This window comes from Pezoporus occidentalis, unplaced genomic scaffold (genome assembly GCF_034315485.1).
Source record: "Pezoporus occidentalis ecotype Australia unplaced genomic scaffold, CSIRO_AGI_Poc_V1 ctg269, whole genome shotgun sequence".
NCBI classification, from domain to species: domain Eukaryota; kingdom Metazoa; phylum Chordata; class Aves; order Psittaciformes; family Psittacidae; genus Pezoporus; species Pezoporus occidentalis.
The window spans coordinates 235,105-253,364 of record NW_026914600.1 but is presented as its reverse complement, the minus strand read 5'-3'; the positions used below and the strand labels follow the sequence as shown (position 1 = coordinate 253,364).

General features: G+C 40.4%; 1 protein-coding gene across 1 annotated transcript in view; it reads left to right on the top strand.

Annotated features, from left to right (window-relative positions):
• LOC134166660 (complexin-1) overlaps positions 1 to 16,793 on the top strand; it is a 107,146-nt gene extending 90,353 nt beyond the window's left edge. The window contains exon 3 of the mRNA XM_062624526.1: positions 12,033 to 16,793. Coding sequence (XP_062480510.1) covers positions 12,033 to 12,230 — 198 coding nt within the window. The 3' untranslated portion in view covers positions 12,231 to 16,793. The remainder of the gene's footprint in view (positions 1 to 12,032) is intronic.
• Positions 16,794 to 18,260: the final 1,467 nt, after the last annotated feature.

Here is an 18,260-nt window from a genome sequence, read left to right as displayed (position 1 = left end):
ATCACTTAATATTGCCCTCATTCTTACAATCCTTCTCAAAGCAGCAACTTCTGGCCGCTAACTGGACCCTTGATCTAACACGGTATTACAGTTTTGCTACTCATTTTGCTCTGTGCTTCTGTTGTTTTCCTTCACTCCGTCTTTTACTTCTCTCACTTTCCTTTCTTCCCTTTCTTCCTTCCTTCCTGATCCCCTCCCCTTTCTTCCCTTCATCTCTCTTTCTATTGCCTCTCTCCTCAGAGGGAAAGGGTCCACATTTGAAAAGCGTTAAGATCTGGCATGCAAAACAACTTTTGTTGTAAGGAAATGAGAATTCCAGGAAGACTATCCTGAAGCTACATCTAAATTGAATCCATGTGTGAGTACACCAAGAAGTATATTCAATCAGGTACTAAATTAAGGAAGTTCCACCTTCATTTTAAAAGGCTCTTTTCCTTTGCGCTAGCTGTTAGCTATGAAATGGTAGTGTGTGACATATATACAGTGGAACTAGTTGGGTCATACTACAGAGAATCTCACAGCTCTTGCCAGCTGTCATTAGCAGAACCTGAAGGCATTCCCAGGCTGCTTTCATTTCTGCCAAAGGAATTGATTATGCTTAAGGGAAGGGAGGTTGAGAGAAAGAGAGGGACAAAAAGGAGGAGGAGCCTTGTTGCTTTCTACTTTTAATGAATCCATCATAATGGGAATGAGTAATTAAGTATCTATTTAAAAATAAAAAATTAAGAACTCCTCAATGTACAACGTACATAATTCAGAGTGAGAGGAAAATAAACTAATCTGAGGAGGGAGCCCTGGGAATATTTGCTATGATTTTAGGGATAACCAGGTATGTGAAGTGCTTTTGCTTTTTTAAGCTTTAGCTATCAAACAGTTCATTTGTCTTCCCCTGAGCTGATGCTCATTTCCTCCTTCATACTCAATAGGGAGAAATGCATACCTCATATTATGATGTCCTAGGTGCCTGTCTTAGTGCAGAATGTAATGCTGCCCATAGTGTATGTCACTGACTAGAAGAGCTCAGAATAGATGGTTAGCTTCCAGCTATCAAACTGAGCAAGGTGCTTATAGGGAACCTCTTCTATTACCAGATTCATTGCAAAGCCTTTGTGGGAAGGAGATCCAGAAATAAGAGAGCATCATGCTACATAATCGTCTTGGTCCTTCTTAACCATGGTCTTAAACCAACTACCAGTTTGCAGTCCATGTCTCTCCTTGAAGCTACAAAGCAGAGTGCAGAAGGCAATTTCTCCAGGGTCTGAAGTTTTTCATTTTTTTGCTTCAAATACTTTCCAGACAATATCCCTGCAGGAAAAGCCACAGAACAAAGTGGGAAAATATTGTTACTGTCTTCTAAATAAGTTCATTAAAACAAAGCGACTTTCTGCTTCCTGTGTTCTTCATTGTCTGCAGTATTGCTGTCTCTCCTCTTGGGAAACCTAGACCTGCTCTAATAAAGGTTGATGAAGTTAACATCCCAGAAAAGTAATTTTCTAAACACAAGTCTAAACAGCCAGGCATATAACATTTCCATGCAACATTACTGAACAATTATACAGTGTCTTCAGGCTTGCTGTGCTGCACTGGGAAGCATGTGTGTGATGGAATATCGATGGGTAATCTAGAGAGCAAGTGGGTGCTGTTGAAGCCAGTGATGATAATGCTGTCAGTGAGCTGTTCTGTCTTCAGACAATTAGAGACTGTGTGTCTCTAAGGCTTCTGCTTTTTTCTCCTGATACACCTGTGGTAGGGATGGGTTATCTCTGGGGAGAGAACCAAGTAAGACTAGAACAGGAACTGGGGCTGAGGAACCTGCCATGTTGAGAAAGTGACAGGCAAGCTCTTGCCAGTAGGGATGCCCAAATGCATGAATATATAAATGAGAGGGAAATCTTCTGTCAGCAAAACATGCAAACCGCCTTTCCCAATATCCTTGAGAGAACTCCAGAATTAAAAGCTTGTGCACATCTTAAAAATCTGCAAACAAGTTTTTGCCAATGTTTGCAAAATTCCTATTCTCCCACACTCTGCAAGCTTCTTTGGCAGAAATCCTGCAGATGAAGGATTTCCACCCTCAAAGCATATCAGGTCAAGCACAAGTACCAGAACACAATCACACACTTCAGCATCTGCCAAGCAAGATTTGGGATCAGTCAGTATTACTGATGATGCTAAACATCTGTTCTCTGACCATAACCATGGCCAGTCAACCGAAGGGATGAGAAAAGTTCAGCAGGTGATTCCACCTGGAAGAAATGTGAACCATGAAACATGCATCTCATCTCTGGTGCAGGTTTTGAGTTACCCATCCAAGCTGTTTGCAGGCTGTTGCAACGGTGGGAGCTTTATTATGCAGTGGCTGTTCGCAGGTGACAGCAGCTCTCCAAATTGGTGATAGCAACAGGGCCTTGCAGCACTACAAAGCCTGAGTATGGCCTTCTAGCTCTGTAACATCATTAATGCTATTCAACTGGATAGGTGAGATGCACCAGATATTCTCCCTTACCAACTTTCATTCACTACAAACAGGACTTCCACAGCCTATTGTGCAGCAAGAAAACTACCTAAAATTACAAAAAGAGGCTGGTGTGCGTGCCAGATCAAAATCAGCTAGAGAGAGGTAAGTAACTTGCCCTTCATTTTTTTCATGTCCCTGCTAAGGACTACAGCATGTGAATAAATATTTATGCCTTCTTACCTGCTCTTTTTGGATGTCAGAAGTGTTCTTCCCATTTTTAAATCATTTTGATGTCAGAGTTCTCCCCTCTGTGGCCAGCTAATGGGATTGAGAAGTACTTTTGTACTTCAGAGTGAGGTGTGTGTCAAAGGTTTGAAACTAATTGATTAGCTACTTTTGATTTTACTGAGTCTTGTCTCTGAGCTTGTGGCAATGCCTGGGTCTCCACAGATGTATTGTCAGGGTGTGTGTGCTAATTAGATCCTAGCCACAGTGGGACGTGGTAGGATTTATTTCACCCAGAAGAATCCCCAAAGAGCTGATGACAAAAATTAAATGGTCTCACAGCAAGGACTGAAGATAATCACCTAACTAATCTTTCCAGATGCATTACTGCTACCAATTACATTGTCTTATGCTGTCAGCAAAGTCAACATTGAAAACATTGGTATAAGTTACAGAACGAAAAAAATTCTTACTGAAAAGTTTTATGGAGATTCATGTCCTGTCAAACTTATTCTATCAATCAATCCAGGGCAGGTACTGAGGACAGAATAACCTCATGAGAATTGCATGGAAGCAACTTGTTAATTTGTGTGGCATCACTATAAGCAATGGCTCCTTCAGAGCAGATTCAGTTACTGCAGACCCTTTGGAAAGGTAAATCTTAGACACAAGTTCTCTGTCCACCAAGAAGAAATTAATTTTCTCCCATACAGCTCACACAAAATGCTGGGGGAAAAAAAAAGCAGGTGCATACCTATATTCAAGAGCACTTTTTAGTGTACTACAAAATGCCAAGGACAACCTAGAGGTCATAATAGCAAGAGCCGTCAGGTGCGCAGGGAAATTTATGCAACATGCCAGAAACAAAAATGGCACATAGAATATTTTTTTTTAATCTGTGTTAGTGGTCTTCCACAGAATTGCAAAGGGATCAAATGCAGAGAGATCATGTAGTTTATCTACTGAGATATCATCTACTGCAATGAATCAGCCTTTTAGGGTTCAGCCTTTGAATTTCATCTGGCTTCAACTTCCAGTCTGTCAAAGTGCTTGTGATCTTTAAGACAATGAAATGATGAGCCCTTGCAAGCACAAACATAGCAATGCAGGCTGATAACAATTTCTAATCCTCAGGAGCAGTAACCAAGTTCCCTGTTCCCCTGGAAGGGCAAACACTGTTTCATTTGGCAGTTGTCTGAGTCTTCAGCATGCTTTGCACTGTAAGACAAAGCTGACTACTCATCCTGCAGTGAGTCACTCCTCATCCACCTGTATTAAATTCTTGTAAAACACAAGTCTGGACCTACACTGACTGGACTACAGCTTTCAGAATAAAATAAAATAAAATTAAAAAAATAGGGAAAAAAAAACAAAACACCAAAATCCTTTCACATATGGTAAACAGGGGTTATGGAAAATGGTTATACCTGATCTAAATTATTGCAACATAACAGGGAATTAATTTTACCAGCCTTGTAGAAATAGGAAGGCTTTCATTTGTCAAAGAAAAACATTGCAGGAGGCAGGAAAGAGGAGGAGCAGCTTGTACTCCATGTTCTGATCTTGAAAAGTGCACACATAAACAGAGATACATCCTGTGGATTTATTTATGCTGTCAGATACTTAGCTGTAACATAAATCCTTTTAAACTTACACAAGTGACTGTATTTGTCTATATCCAAAGTCCCTGCCACTGGCTTCTGGAAAGTTTTCCTTGTAAAATTCAAAATGCAAATGTTGGAAACACAAGAAATCATAACCCACTTGGGCTAGGAGCACACCTGCTCCGCATAACTGAAAGATGCCCTGTTCTCATGGGAGCCTTCTGCAGCTTGACCCCATCCTGGTGATCATGGAGCAAAACTCAATATCCACTGTAACATATAAGAAATTAAACTTGAATTCTTACTCTGAAATACGCAACTTTCTTCTTATCATGTCTCATCTGCTTTGAAGAATAGAATTGACCCAGATTTTTCTAATTGAAGCTGCAAGTCAGGTTCTGAGGGAGAGATTTTCTGAAGGACCTAATAGGCTTAGGAGTACAACACATACAGTACTTACTTTGTGCCCTGTAGTCGTAAGTCAGTGGTGATTTCAGCCAAACCTCCAGATACCTAGAATCAATATTTTGAAGCCTCTGATCCTGTGTTTTTCTTCATGAATCAGATATTCTCTGCTTACTCTGGAGATTTCTTCTCTGATTACAAGATGGAAGTCTTTGCTATTCAACAGCAATTTAATTCACTCCTGAAACTCTCTGAACCTCATTGCCTCTCACTAAGGCTGACCGTTATGCAGTAAGACATCATTTTAATATGGACGCTGCATACACAAGAGGAAGAAAAGAAACATATTTGCAAACACAGAGAGAAGGAAATCATGTCACCTGCTGAGTATTCTGGAAAACATATGTGATACCTATGCCTGTCCTTTCTTATAGACCCTTTCTTCCCAAAGAGGAGTAAATTTCTTCTGAAACTGTGGTTCACAAACTAGTTCACACAGCCTGAAGGCAGTGATAGGAAAGAGCATTTTGACTATGAAAACCTCATATAGTTCAGTTGGTTGAGCGGGGAGCACAATGGCCAGTTTGTTTCGGAAGAGTCAGCAATAATAGTGGATCAAGCCAAAACATGGCTCCCATCTCTCTAACCATGTATGTCTGGTCTCACCTCCATCGAGACTAATGGAAAGATTCCCTTTGATCTGAACCAGCAGTAAATTCAGTGTCCTCTGCAACCAGGAACAAGATGTACCTCTGTTTTTCACTTACAGTTACACAAATGGTAAGCATTGGACAGATGTGATGTTGCTGCTAATCGAAGTAAAGTAGCAAGGCTTGTTGAGTACATATCAGACCTACTCAGGAAACCACTGCTTTACATTCCTCTGTGTCAGTTGTGGGGCAACATTAAAACGACTTTCGTGCCTATTGATTTGGGCAGCACTACTCTTGGATTCTGGGGTCAATGGGTATTCCCACAGGAATCATAGAATTGTAGGATCATAGAATGGTTTGTGTTTGTTCTAAACCCCTGCCACATGCAGGGACACCTTCCATTAGACCATGTTGCTTCAAGACTCATCCAACATGGGCAACAAAAACAAACATACTAACAAAAAAGAGCTGATGTTCATGCACAAATGAACTCAGGAAATCCCTAATGATGAGGTGGAAGAAGAAGCAATGCACATTTCTGGGCCAGACTCATGTAGAAGCAGGTCTGTGTGCTGAGAACAGAGTGCCCAGTATTACCATCCCCTGTAGGAAAACCCTTCTGTCATTCTGCAGCATCACCAGCTCAGGGGCTTGGAGGGAATACACATACGGGAAGGAAAATATGGTGTTTATGTTGTCACATAAACACACAGCAGCACACTTATAACAGTAACATCTGTAAGCAATACTGCAGCACCAGTAAAAAGACAAAACCAGACCAACAAAATGACAGATACTTTCCGAAGACTTTGACTGAACATTGTCTCATCTTCACTTGAAACTTAAAGCCAAAGGTGTACTCAGCAGCCTGTTCACTCAGAGACCAAAGAAATCATGTAGAAAGACTTCAGGATGTATTACAGAAAGAGTAGTTTTCTGTACAGTTGTGGAGAGAAAAGTCAGTGCTAAACCTTACCCATTCCTCTCAGTTTGTTTCTTTCCAATATATAGTCCTAGCAGAAGGTGCCATTAGGCAATGGTGGGAAGATTTTAATTGGGCTGGTGCTCTCCTTGGGAATAAAAGAAAAAAATACAACTTAGCACATACAATAAATGAAGCCCAAAAGGGCAGATAAGAGATAAATCTTTTTGCAGTAGCTGTGCCTTTTCTTCTTCCAGATTTTTTTTTCTTTTAAAAAAATTTTTAGAAATAATCAAGTTAGACATAAGGAGAAATATTTTAATTGTAAAGAGTAGTTAAGTTGCAGATAAGAGTTCTTCATCAGCTGAGGTCCCTAGGAAGAGGACTGGTTCGGGTCAAGTTAGCCCTTGAGGTGGAAGGGTGGGAAAATTGCTCTGTGTCTTCTCTAACCATATCCTTTCAAGTCTGGTTAATAATTTGGTTCTTTTTCTATTGTACTGCGGGTTTGAATGTAAATGAAACTTAATAGGCAGGGCTGTGTATGGAAAGACAAGGTCTTCTGTAATCTGTATATGAAGCAAGATAAGGAAGAAACACTGAAATCTCTCAGTAGCTTTTAAAAGCTCAGCTGCTATATAAAATAATAATTCCAGAGATGGCTGTATCTGCCACATCTGTTCAGACATGGATGCAGTACCACCTGCAGATATGCAAAACCACTGAGGAGGAAAATTCCCTGAAGAGAAATGTAACCAGTACCAGAAACAAAGGACAGGCTGGGAGAGCTGGGCTTGTTCAGCCTGGAGAAGAGAAGGCTCCAGGGAGACATTAGAGCAGTCTTCCAATACTTCAAGGGGGCTGACAAGAAACCTGGGGAGTGGCTTTTGACAAGGGCCTATAGGGAAAGGACAAGGGGGAACGGCTTTAACCTGACAGAGGGGAGATTTAGATGAGCTCTTAGGAAGCAGTCTTCCCTATGAGGGTGATGAGGTGGTGGCACAGGTTGCCCAGAGAAGCTGTGGCTGCCCCATCCCTGACACTGTTCAAGGCCAGGTTGGACGGAGCTTAGAGCAACCTGATCTAGTGGAAGGTGTCATTGCCTGTGGCAGGGTTTTGGAACTGGATGAGCTTTAAGGTCCCTTCCAACCCAAGCCACTCTGTTTTCTATTATTCCAAGAAACCAAAATTCAGTGCTGGTTGATGTGCAGTGTTATTTCTTGTGATGCAGACTGAAGACCAATTAGACATGTGTACATGTGAAGCCAGTCAAAGGAACACAGTTCATTTTTCTGCTCCAAGGAATTAAACTCATCTTTGTTTATCTTCTTCACATTCCCAGTAGCTGACACTTCAAGTCTAGGTTGCAGGACAGATATGTAGTACCAAAACCACTAGTCCTCATTTCCTTTTTATCCATGTATTAAGAGGAAAGAAAAGCATCCAGTGAGAATATCCAGTGATATTCTGTGACTATATGAAGTATATACACAATGATATTTAATAGTTTATAGAGGCTGTAAAATATGGTAATTCAACCATAACAACAGCAGATACAGTTACGCGATTAGCTAAATTAACCGTAGTAACTACAATAATCTTGCAGCATACAATCATGGTAAATATTAGTAGCATAATGTTATGGTTATTGTGTTACGGATAACTCAAACTGCTAAGGTCAGCAAGAGCACTCTGTTGGTCTTTTGAATCCCTATTCAGAGTATAAGAGTCCCTGTAGGGTCATACTGCCTGGCATCTCAGTGGGAAAGGTGTTCATCTTGGCAGCTGCCTATTCTCAGAATCCAGAATCCTCTTCCCTGCTAAGGTTCTGCTGGTCCCACGATGCAGTCTCTCTATCCCCCACAAAAACTCCTGTATTTCCTTAGCTTCTCTTATTGTTCCTAGAGGGTCAGTTCAAAATCTGATCCAAATAAACTACTCATTTAAGCTCGATTCTAGCTGTCTTCCTGGAAAGCCAGATTTTTGCTAGATAGAGATGTTAATTTTTAATAAACAATGATTAGTTTGTCATAAAAAATGGTAACTACCTTTGGGTGGATTGACATTTTAGCTGCAGGTCCATCTTGGCTGAACAGTCCCCCTATTCCTTAACATACTTTCTGCCATTAGAGTCACATCAGATTTCCAACATGTTTCTAGTTCATGCACTTAATTTGACTTGTGGAAAGCAGAAAGAATAGGCAAGGAAAGAAATGGCAACAAAGTTGATTGTTTGTGTAGTCTTTTCCTGGCATCCACTGAGTGAATGTGGGATAAACTGGGCACCATGGTATTTTTCCCTGTTCTTTCCACCTGATGACTGAAGATTCCAGCCTGCCAGTATTTCACCAACATACAACCCAGTGAAAACAATTTTATGTGACAGCATAGTAATAACTTTAAAAGCAGCAATGCAGTTTACATACTTAAAATGTTTCAGCATCTTGCTGGTTTAGGTCCATAATTTCCACAATTGTATGGTGACATGAGTGAAGGCCAAGCAGATAATGGTATAAATAAAGCCTCTGATATTAAATTTTGTAGGGTTGGACTTTGAAAAAAAAATAATGATATTGTTGTCATCCCTAATTTTTTTTTTTTTTATATATATAGTGCAATATTTACCATCCTCAGGAAAGCTAGAGCATGAAAAAGGTCATTTTTATATTTTTAGGAATTATTTTTTTACTTCATTTTACAGATTTCAAGTGAAGACTCCAGGTGCTTTTTTAAAATTTTGCTCATATTAACTTCCCTTGTTATAATTTGATTTCCTCTGAAACAATTTCAAACCTGAATAATTCCATTTTATTCACCTATGAATCATAAAGCATTACATTTTGACTAATCTAAAACGTTAGAAAATGCCACCAACCTTAAATTATAACAATGAACTGATCTTTTCTTATAAAAATTGCTTTTGATGCAATGCCATCTTTCTCCAAGAGAAGACTACGTTTGTCCGAAATAAATCTGTATTTGGGTGTTACATATGTACTAGGCAGAAATGGCTTATTATTACATGTTGTAGCAATTGCTATGGATAGGAACCAGGCTGACAAGTACTGTGCTACTTCCTCCATATAATCTTTGATCTTCCCTCTATCCTAGCACATAGTAGCACCTGAGTGGTTGGTTTTGTTCCATACTTTCCTGTGGTCTAGATCTTTGATCAACAAGCTCTTGACAGAGAGGATCAACCCACTATTGTCTTGAGATGGAGGATCTGAAAGCATGCACGGGACACGTGTGTTACTATGATTTGTGTTGTCTCCTCTATTGTCCTCTAGGTGGCAAAGGAAGGTAAAGTCTGTAGAAAAGTTACGCTGGAAATCACCTAGAGGGGTCTACCTGTGACTTGAGAGGGAGAGTGAGCATTAGCTAGCCTGTTATATATAGACTGTACACAGCCTCGTGGTGTATGTCATTCCCCCTGCAGTGGTTATTGTTTCTATGCTGGATCTTCTTTTTCCTGTTCAGCCCTACAACTATAAGTTGATCAAATGCTTCCTTTGCCTCAGATGTGGAGACATCGTTTGTCTTGAACATCTCCCACTAAATGTGTATGTGACCAGCATCCACTAGGTATAAAAATCATAAAACAAATGTCCTTAATGAACATTCTTTAGAAGAACTGATTTAGAGAACTAGGTGGTTTTGAAGTTACTGGTTTCAACCTTGCAGGATGTTGTCCTAAATCTTGATGACAGTGAAGAAACAAAGCAAAAATATTGGCTTTGTTCAAAAATGAAGGATTTTCTTGCCAAAACCAAGAGCCCTTTGAAATGAGCAAGTCATGACAGCAGCAATGAATATTTTGCTTTACTTGTAAACAATTTGGTCTATACTTAATGGAAAAAAAATTACAAGATAAAATAATGAAAAGAGCATCTACTTCATTTCTATTCAGCAGAACCACAGTATTGATACTAGAAAATACTGAGTATTTTGTACCAACATGATTCTTTGATTTTTTTTTTTAAATAACATCTAATTTTCATTTAAAAGTCCTTTTCAAGCTTATTCATGTAAAATATTTTGCTGTTCTTTGCCTGGGTTTAAGTTAGTTACCTTATGGTTCTGATGTACTGAGACAAACCTTAATTCCATTTGGCACTTTAACTAAAATTTAGGCATCTGTAAAGGAATAGCTTCTACAGAGCAATAATTTTGAAGCTGATAGCTGCTACAGCCTTTCCTCTTCCTTTACAAAGGTCAAATGCCTCTATAATGTAGCTGAAGTGAAATGGTTTTAAGGAATCTTTCAGGTGCTTGTGAAATTATTGAGCAGGCAAGAGTCAGCAGCCGTAAAAACATCTGGTTAGAAGGGGAAATGACTGAGAAGAAGAATGTTCCTGGCAACCTGGGAGCCTGGGGACCAAAATCCTTGCAACATGCAAATGGACTTTTTGAAGCACAGCTGGGCACTGAGAAGCGGGACATCTGAGACTGTATCAATGGCAAAAGAAACTATGAAAGTGTAACTTATATTTATAGTCAGAAAAAGTCTGAGAAATTTAAATTGATCTGAATAAACAGAGCAAGTCTCTGAGCAACCTGATCTAATTGAAGATGTCCCTGCTCACTACGGAAGGGTTGGACTAGATGACCTTTACAGGGCCCTTCCAACTCAAACCATTCTATGATTCTATAATAAAGAGGGTAGCTTGCAGGTATCCTTGTTTCTGTAGATTTGCATGGGACAGCTTGAATTGGTTAATTTATTTCTAATCGTGTATCACCATAACCTCCAAAATTTCTGTGAAAACACTTATGGAAAGAGCTTCAAAACCTGTGAATCACCAAAATGCATGAAAGCTGAGAGTGTTGAGGGTTGATACTGCAGAAATAGTTTTCCTTGGCATCCCTTCAAACTAGAAGTTTTAAAGAAAGTCCTAATGACTGTGGGAGCTGAGATACTACAGCACTTCTCTCCCTAGTCTGATTTACTCAGGCATATACTTAGTTCTCTATTAAATCTTGCATTTTGAATGTAAAATCATAAAAAAGAGATTCTAATTAGTCATATGAAGTCTTAATAGCACACCTTTAATTCTTAATGGGAGTAGCAAATTTCAGGTATCTATTCTACTCTGAGACATCTATTCTACTCAGAGGCTTAATGATATTTCTCTTGCATCTGAGTAAGCTTTAGCCCCAGAAGTGCAGAGTTCAGTGGGCAAATACAGAGTTTCTCATGAAGGTTTATTTTCACTAGGTCTTTCTGTCCCACTTTTAATGTCTTTTCGCTGTAGTCCCAAATTCTCTTCCATGCTTGTTTTTGAGTGGTTTGAGCATCTGACTGTCTTGTCACAGAATCAAAGGATTGTTAGAGTTGGAACGGACCACTGGCAATCAAGTAGTTCAATCCCCTGCCAAGGCAGGGCCACCTAAAGCAGGTTACATAGGAACATATCCGTGGTGGGTTTGGAATGTCTCCAGAGAGGGAGTTTCCACAACCCCCCTGGGAAGCCTGTTCCAGTGCTCTGCCACCCTCAACTTAAAGAAGTACTTCCTCATGTGGAGTTGAAAACTCTTGTGTTTTAGTTTATGGCTATTGCACCTCCTTGTCTTGTGAGATCTGTCCATCCACATGGCTGCACTTAGTGGGAGAGTTGTTAGGAGGTGTAATTTGGGTGTCTTTGTGAAAAAGCAGATAAGAACAGTGATGCTCATACTGCAGAATATGAAGCACTGTGTGTGATGGCTGGTTTCATCAGTCATCCAGTTCGGCAGGTGACTGACAATGTGTTCTCTCTCTCCTGCAGTATGGGATAAAGAAGAAGGAAGAAAAGGAAGCAGAGGCTCAGGCTGCACTGGAAGCTAATGCTGAAGGGAGTCTGACACGCCCAAAGAAGGCTATCCCTCCTGGCTGTGGGGATGAAGAGGAGGAGGAAGAAGAAAGCATTCTAGACACAGTCATCAAATACCTACCAGGGCCCCTGCAAGACATGTTCAAGAAGTAGTAGATGCAGACTGTTAGATGGGCATAAACAGCACTGCAAAGAATTTTTCTTTTGCCCAATGGGGATTTACAACCTTCCATCCATCATGCAGCCCCACCTCTGCCCCTTACTGCTCACTGGGTTTCCCTTTGCTTCCCATTCCCTTCTGACTGCCTCTTGCCCTTTGCTCATCCGTTTCTTTTTGGTATATAGTCACATCCAGTAGATGACTCTGAATGGATGTAAAAATAAAAAAGCTGCAAACTACACAACTTTTATTATAAGCCATAGTACTATGTATGTTAAGGCAACTGTACATTAAGCATATAAAAGGAACAACCTTATGTGCATTTCCATGCAAAGCAGGAAGGATTGTTCACTAAATGTGAACAGTGGCTTCTTTAATTTTCTTTCTCTTTTTATTATTTTTTATAATAACTACTAGCCATTATTTCTTGTTGCTTGGCTCACAGTAGCCATTTGATGTTGAGCACGTCTGCCCTTGGAAAGGATATCACAGTTCTCCCAGGGGCAGAGCTTTCCTGTTTTAATTCCATCACTGGCATAAATAAGAGATCATTTGAAAGGTAAATCAGGCATGACTTACACAGCTGACATCACTCAGAACTGCGGAAGAAGTGAGTCATCTGCCCTCAGATGCTGGTTTGTTAGATGCCTCAGAATCTAAGCAAGAGTCATGTTAATTTGGGAATTAGCCATACACTTAACTTGAAAAGGCAGATTTGGTCAGACAGTTGCCATACAGAGAGCTGAAACCACAGGCGAGTTCACGGTGCTCTGATAGAGGACCTCCCCAACCCCTTTGAAGCCAATGACCAAGTACACAGGTCACTCTGATTAACTAACCCTCCTTCTGCCCAGTGCCATACTCAGCTGTCCCATTCCCAGCAGTGTTTGCAGGATGGACATTTGAATTTCAGTGTATTGTTGTGTTTATGTCCTCTCCACCCTTTCCTGCAGTGTGTGGGAGAGTGTGGTGGCCTGAATGCTAGCCATACATGGCCCTAGAGATCCAGAAATCCTGGGTATGCCTGCTATGAGTCATGTTAAATTACTGCGTTGCCTTGGGGAGGTCACTTATTTTCCTGTCCCACACAGCTGCTCCAGCTGTGTAATGTAGGTTTCAGTCTCTACCTACTGTAAAGGCATAAAGTCAAGATGCTTCTCCAGTGCTGTGCAGAAGCTAATTAATATTGTCACTGTGTGTGGCATCCCTTGATTCCAGTAGGGTGGGAGGAAACGTCTCTCTCACCATTATCTTTGCTGCCTTTCCCAGACACAGATACGGAGGGCTCCTCAATACAGGTCTGTACACATTGAGTAACTGCATAAGATAAGCCAACTTCTACTGCAGATGTTGATTTGCTGGTATATACACAGACTTAATACACAGACAATCTGATTTTGAACACAGACCCTCATGGTCAGGTATCTGGCTTGTCATTTGAAGAGCCCATCCTGGAGTTCTTGTGTTTGTCTAGGTCTCTGTAGTTGCTGATGCGAGAGCATCATGCCATCTTAGTCTTACAGTCCTGTAGGAGAATCATGATTTAGTCTGGTAGAACCACCATTGTTCACCCCTGTCATAGGAACAGAGAAGTTTCCTAAGTATATGGAAGACATTTGGCAGCAAAAATGAAAGCAATCTCAGATACTTCATTACATACCTAAATTAATCATTTTACTTCAATGGAATTTCCTTGATGCACTTGTTCAGTGGAAGAGAGTTTAGGCAAACATCTCAGTACTTCCCTGAACAAGAAATTTTTAAAGATATTTATCATCTTGTCAGGTAAGCAGAACAAATCTGCACCGTGGTTAAGGCAGTGAGCTTGTGAACTCTGTGCCTTTTAGCAGTATCTCTCATAAAAGAGAAAAAATATAATGAAACAGAAGAAATGTATTTATTTTACCCTCCTTACCCAATTCTTATCCATTGCTTCTTCACAAATTATTTCAACTGTAAGTTTCTACCAAATGCAAGGTAAAGGTTGAGGAAGTTTGACTGATCTACAAATCAGAACCAGCTGATGGAAGATGCAATTTATTTCAGGCTATGTCTACAAACAAGGTGTGTTCATTCAAGTACCAGCTGCCAAGGGCTTCCCAGAAGAAAAAGAAGACAGGTTTTACTCTTTCAGATAATGTCAGTGAGGTATTTTTCCTAACTTTCATTTAAAGCAAGGTGAATGTCTCACCCCCTTCAAGACTTTAATAGCCCAGAGCACTCTTTATCTCTGAATCCATGCTTGGGTGTAGCATAACTGTGTTGTGCAATTTACTATTTCTAGGGAGAGTGTCCTACTCACCCCATGAAAATTCAGCAGATAGTAATTTAAACCTATTTAAGTCAACCTGACAGAATTGAAAACTCACCATTTGTCACAAAGGCAGCAGCTGGTTTTGGTGCTCTGCCACAGAGGGAACAAAATCCAACACCCCTGAAAGCCAAAAGTCAGAGGATACCTCTTTGCTCTGGCAACTCATTGGCAGTGAAATCTAGATCACACTGAGATACAGACATCAATATTTTAAAAATGCTCTGTCTAATCTTTGTGTCCTGCATCCTTTGCATAAGTAGAACTAGCAGAAATGTGCCCATGCTAAAAAGAACACATCCATTCATATCTTCCTTTAGCCTTGTGCTGGAGAACTCTGCAAATAAACCTACCAGGAGGATGAGCTCATTCAGCTTTGTTTTGGCCTTTCTCTACCACTTGCTTGTTGATCTTTCCTTAGGCCCTATCATGGACTCACTTCCTCATTCAACCAAATACTCTTCTTGATGCAGAATCAGAATTTTCTTCCTGTTGTACTCCTTGCTGAATGGTTCTCCCAACTGCTTATCTTCACAGTCTCTGGCAGCTGGATGTGCATGTGTGTGCACGTATGTGTGGAAGAGGAGGAAAAGGGAGAAGAAAAGGGGAAAAGAGGGAAAGGAAGTGTGTTTGGTATTATGTTTTCTAACTGCCTCAGCAGCTCTGCCATTGCATGACTGATCTAAGTGTTTGTAAGCAGGTAATGCTGTCCCTGGGCATGTAGCATTAGAAACACTCCTTTAGTGAACTGAACTCCTGAGCTGTATGAACATCTGGGTCCAAACTCTGAAGAGGGCCGTAAGATCTCTGTACTGAGTTTGTTAGGCTTCATGCTGGGGTCAGAGAGCAGCAGAGAAAGGGAAGGTGGTTTACTAAATGTTTGATGAGTCTTTTCTATTGTGGGAGCCTCCCAGTCCAGTCGTGTCATCACTTCTGTACCTCAGCTGTCCACACCAGCGCTTCCTCCAGCAGAGATCTCAGCCAGGCCTGAGTTGGTAGTTCCTATTTTAATTGTCCTTTTTTTTTCAACAAAGAAACATGACGGGAGATCTACTGCAGGTACTGGGGAGGTTTTTCTTGGGTTTGCCTCACATAATTTTTGGCACCTTGTATGAGTTGTGGACCTCTCCTCAAGTCACTCCATTGTCCCTGAAGTGCCTCAGCCATGCTGAACAGACTGGAGAGCAGGCACTCTCCCTTCCCTTCTGCCCATCCATTTCCCTTCCCACTCTGAACTGGCAACATGGGACACAGACACCTTTGGCTCATGTATGAATGTGAGAAGCATTGTCTCAGACCCTTTCCCCCTCAGCACTCAAGCAGGTGTTGAAGTACTTAAATGAGACCAAAGACAAGCATGGTTCATTGTCTGGATTCTGAATATCTCTTTGTATTTCCATGCCATTGCTTTATTTGCATCACTGGTCTGTTCAATCTCAGGTAAAAGAGGTCTTTCATTTTTTTTAGCTAGTTTTTATTTACACAGAAAGGTTGGTGGCTAGACACTGCAGCCATTTCCTTCACAGTTCCAAGACCTTACTTATTAAAGGGAAAACAATTCAAAGGGCCTCCACATTTGGAGGGTTTAGTTTACCCTTGACCTTGTGAACTCACATTTGTATTTAGAGAAAGCCATACAAAATCAGACTGCAATATTAATTATCAATGCTAATCTTGTGTTTAAAATAAATAAAACAAAATATAAGATCATGTGCTAAATCACTTTGGAGTTTCTCTATGTTTCTAGTACTATACGTTGGCTTAGGTTCCTCACAGACCCTGTCCTCTGTCAAGAAAGACCATACCAATGCTGCTGAATACATCTTTTGGCAAGCTTACTGTGCTAGAACAAGAATTGTTAGAAGTTAGCTGTTGTGACCTCAGCATAATGTCGTATGTATCTGAAAGCTGTCTGTAACTATTCCGAATATATATTGTCAAGATAACTGTTTCATGTACAGAGTTAGTAAAAGATTTCATTACTGTAATTAAAAAATTGCTTGTTTTCTCACACACACACAGAGCAAAATTCAACTTAGCCATGCATTTTCTAGTAGAAATGCTCCCCAGCTTCCTTTCAGATGCATGCAGTATTCTCCAAGCAACTACAAGATGATTTAGTGGCTTTGTGAATGTGAACTTCATTTGTTACTTGCCTGCTACATTTTCCTGCATGATGGGGGTAAACAGTATGATGTTCTTCTAAAATGGAATCACAGCCAATAAAAATACTAGTGATTTCATACGCCTTTTTTGCAATGCATTCCTGTGAAATTCTGCCAGGCTACACTTGAAAATCAAAGTATGGATGCTGATATACAAATAGAATGGTAAAAGAATCAAGGAGAAACATGGGTGTTACTTGATGAGGCTTGACATTTACAGGTGATTATTAAATTTTCAGTAAGTTTTGCTGTTAGGAATTAGTGTTCCTTAGGATTAGCACAACAACATTCCTTTGAAAGAAACACAGTCCTCTAACTATGGTTTCGTGAGAATATGTCCGGATCTTAAAAAGTGTAAAAAGCTGATTTGCAATGATATCAAATATATCTTTGGATCCAGATTTTGTGAGGCATACAAAACTCTTTTGGTGGCAAGTTGTGCACAGTTGAGCCTTGTTTTATTTGTTCAGGGTCAAATCAGCAGTTGCTATGTCCAGCAGCATGTTAGAAAAAGAAAGAGAAGTAACCATACAACTCATAGGAAATGTTGACAGTGTTTTCCCTGTGAAAGCTTTTTTTTACAACCATTGCATGGTGATGTGTTGGCTTTTTTACTAACAGAAGCAGACAAAGGACTGTTACAGAGAAATCAGCAAGCACTCATGAATGGTTCTAGTAAAAATCACTCAAGTTACGGAGGTGTGTTAGGAACCTAATTCTCATACATTGATCCTGGGATACAATGATTAGCTCTACTGCAAGCTTTCAACCTTCATTGAGAGCAGTGGAGGCACAGACTACATGCTTCGGCAGATGCAAAACTTCTAAATGAAAAGCTGTGCAAAACTACACCACTTTTTGTCCCAGCTAAGTCCATTTTAATGGCTTCATTTAGTTTTCTTTCTGAAGTACCATGGATGATAGAGGCTGCATAAATCTTTCTTTGAAAATGGGGCTTGAATGAAGGTTACTGAACAATGCTGGCACAATATTGTCCTGTGTGCTGGACCCCAGGAGGTTTGTGGCAGGCATCAATAGACCTAGTTAAAAAATCTCAACCAAGATATTTAATTCTCCCTCTCCAGCTGTTCCTCCTCTCTTCAGGAAAGGCAAGGTTAAAACTGCATTGGGATATTTCTTGTTGCAGATAGCTCTGCTAAAGCCTGTCTCTGCTGGTTTTAGAGGTGATCTGAGATAGGTACTGAAAGCAAAACTGAGAAAGACAAATGGCTGGAGCATATAATAACATCATAGAATTGACCAGGTTGGAAAAGACCTATAAGATCATCAAGTCCAGCCATTGCTCCAGCACTGCCAAGGCCACCACTAAACCATGTTACTAAGGTCCTCATCTACACAGTTTGTGAACACTTCCAGGGATGGTGATTCCACCACTGCCCTGAGCAGCCTGTTCCAATGCCTGACCACCCTTTTGGAGAAGAAATTTTTCCTAATATCCAGTATAAACCTCCCCTGGCACAGCTTGAGGCTGTTTCCTCTTGTACTATTGCTTGTTGGGAGAAGAGACCAGCCACCTCCTCGTTCCA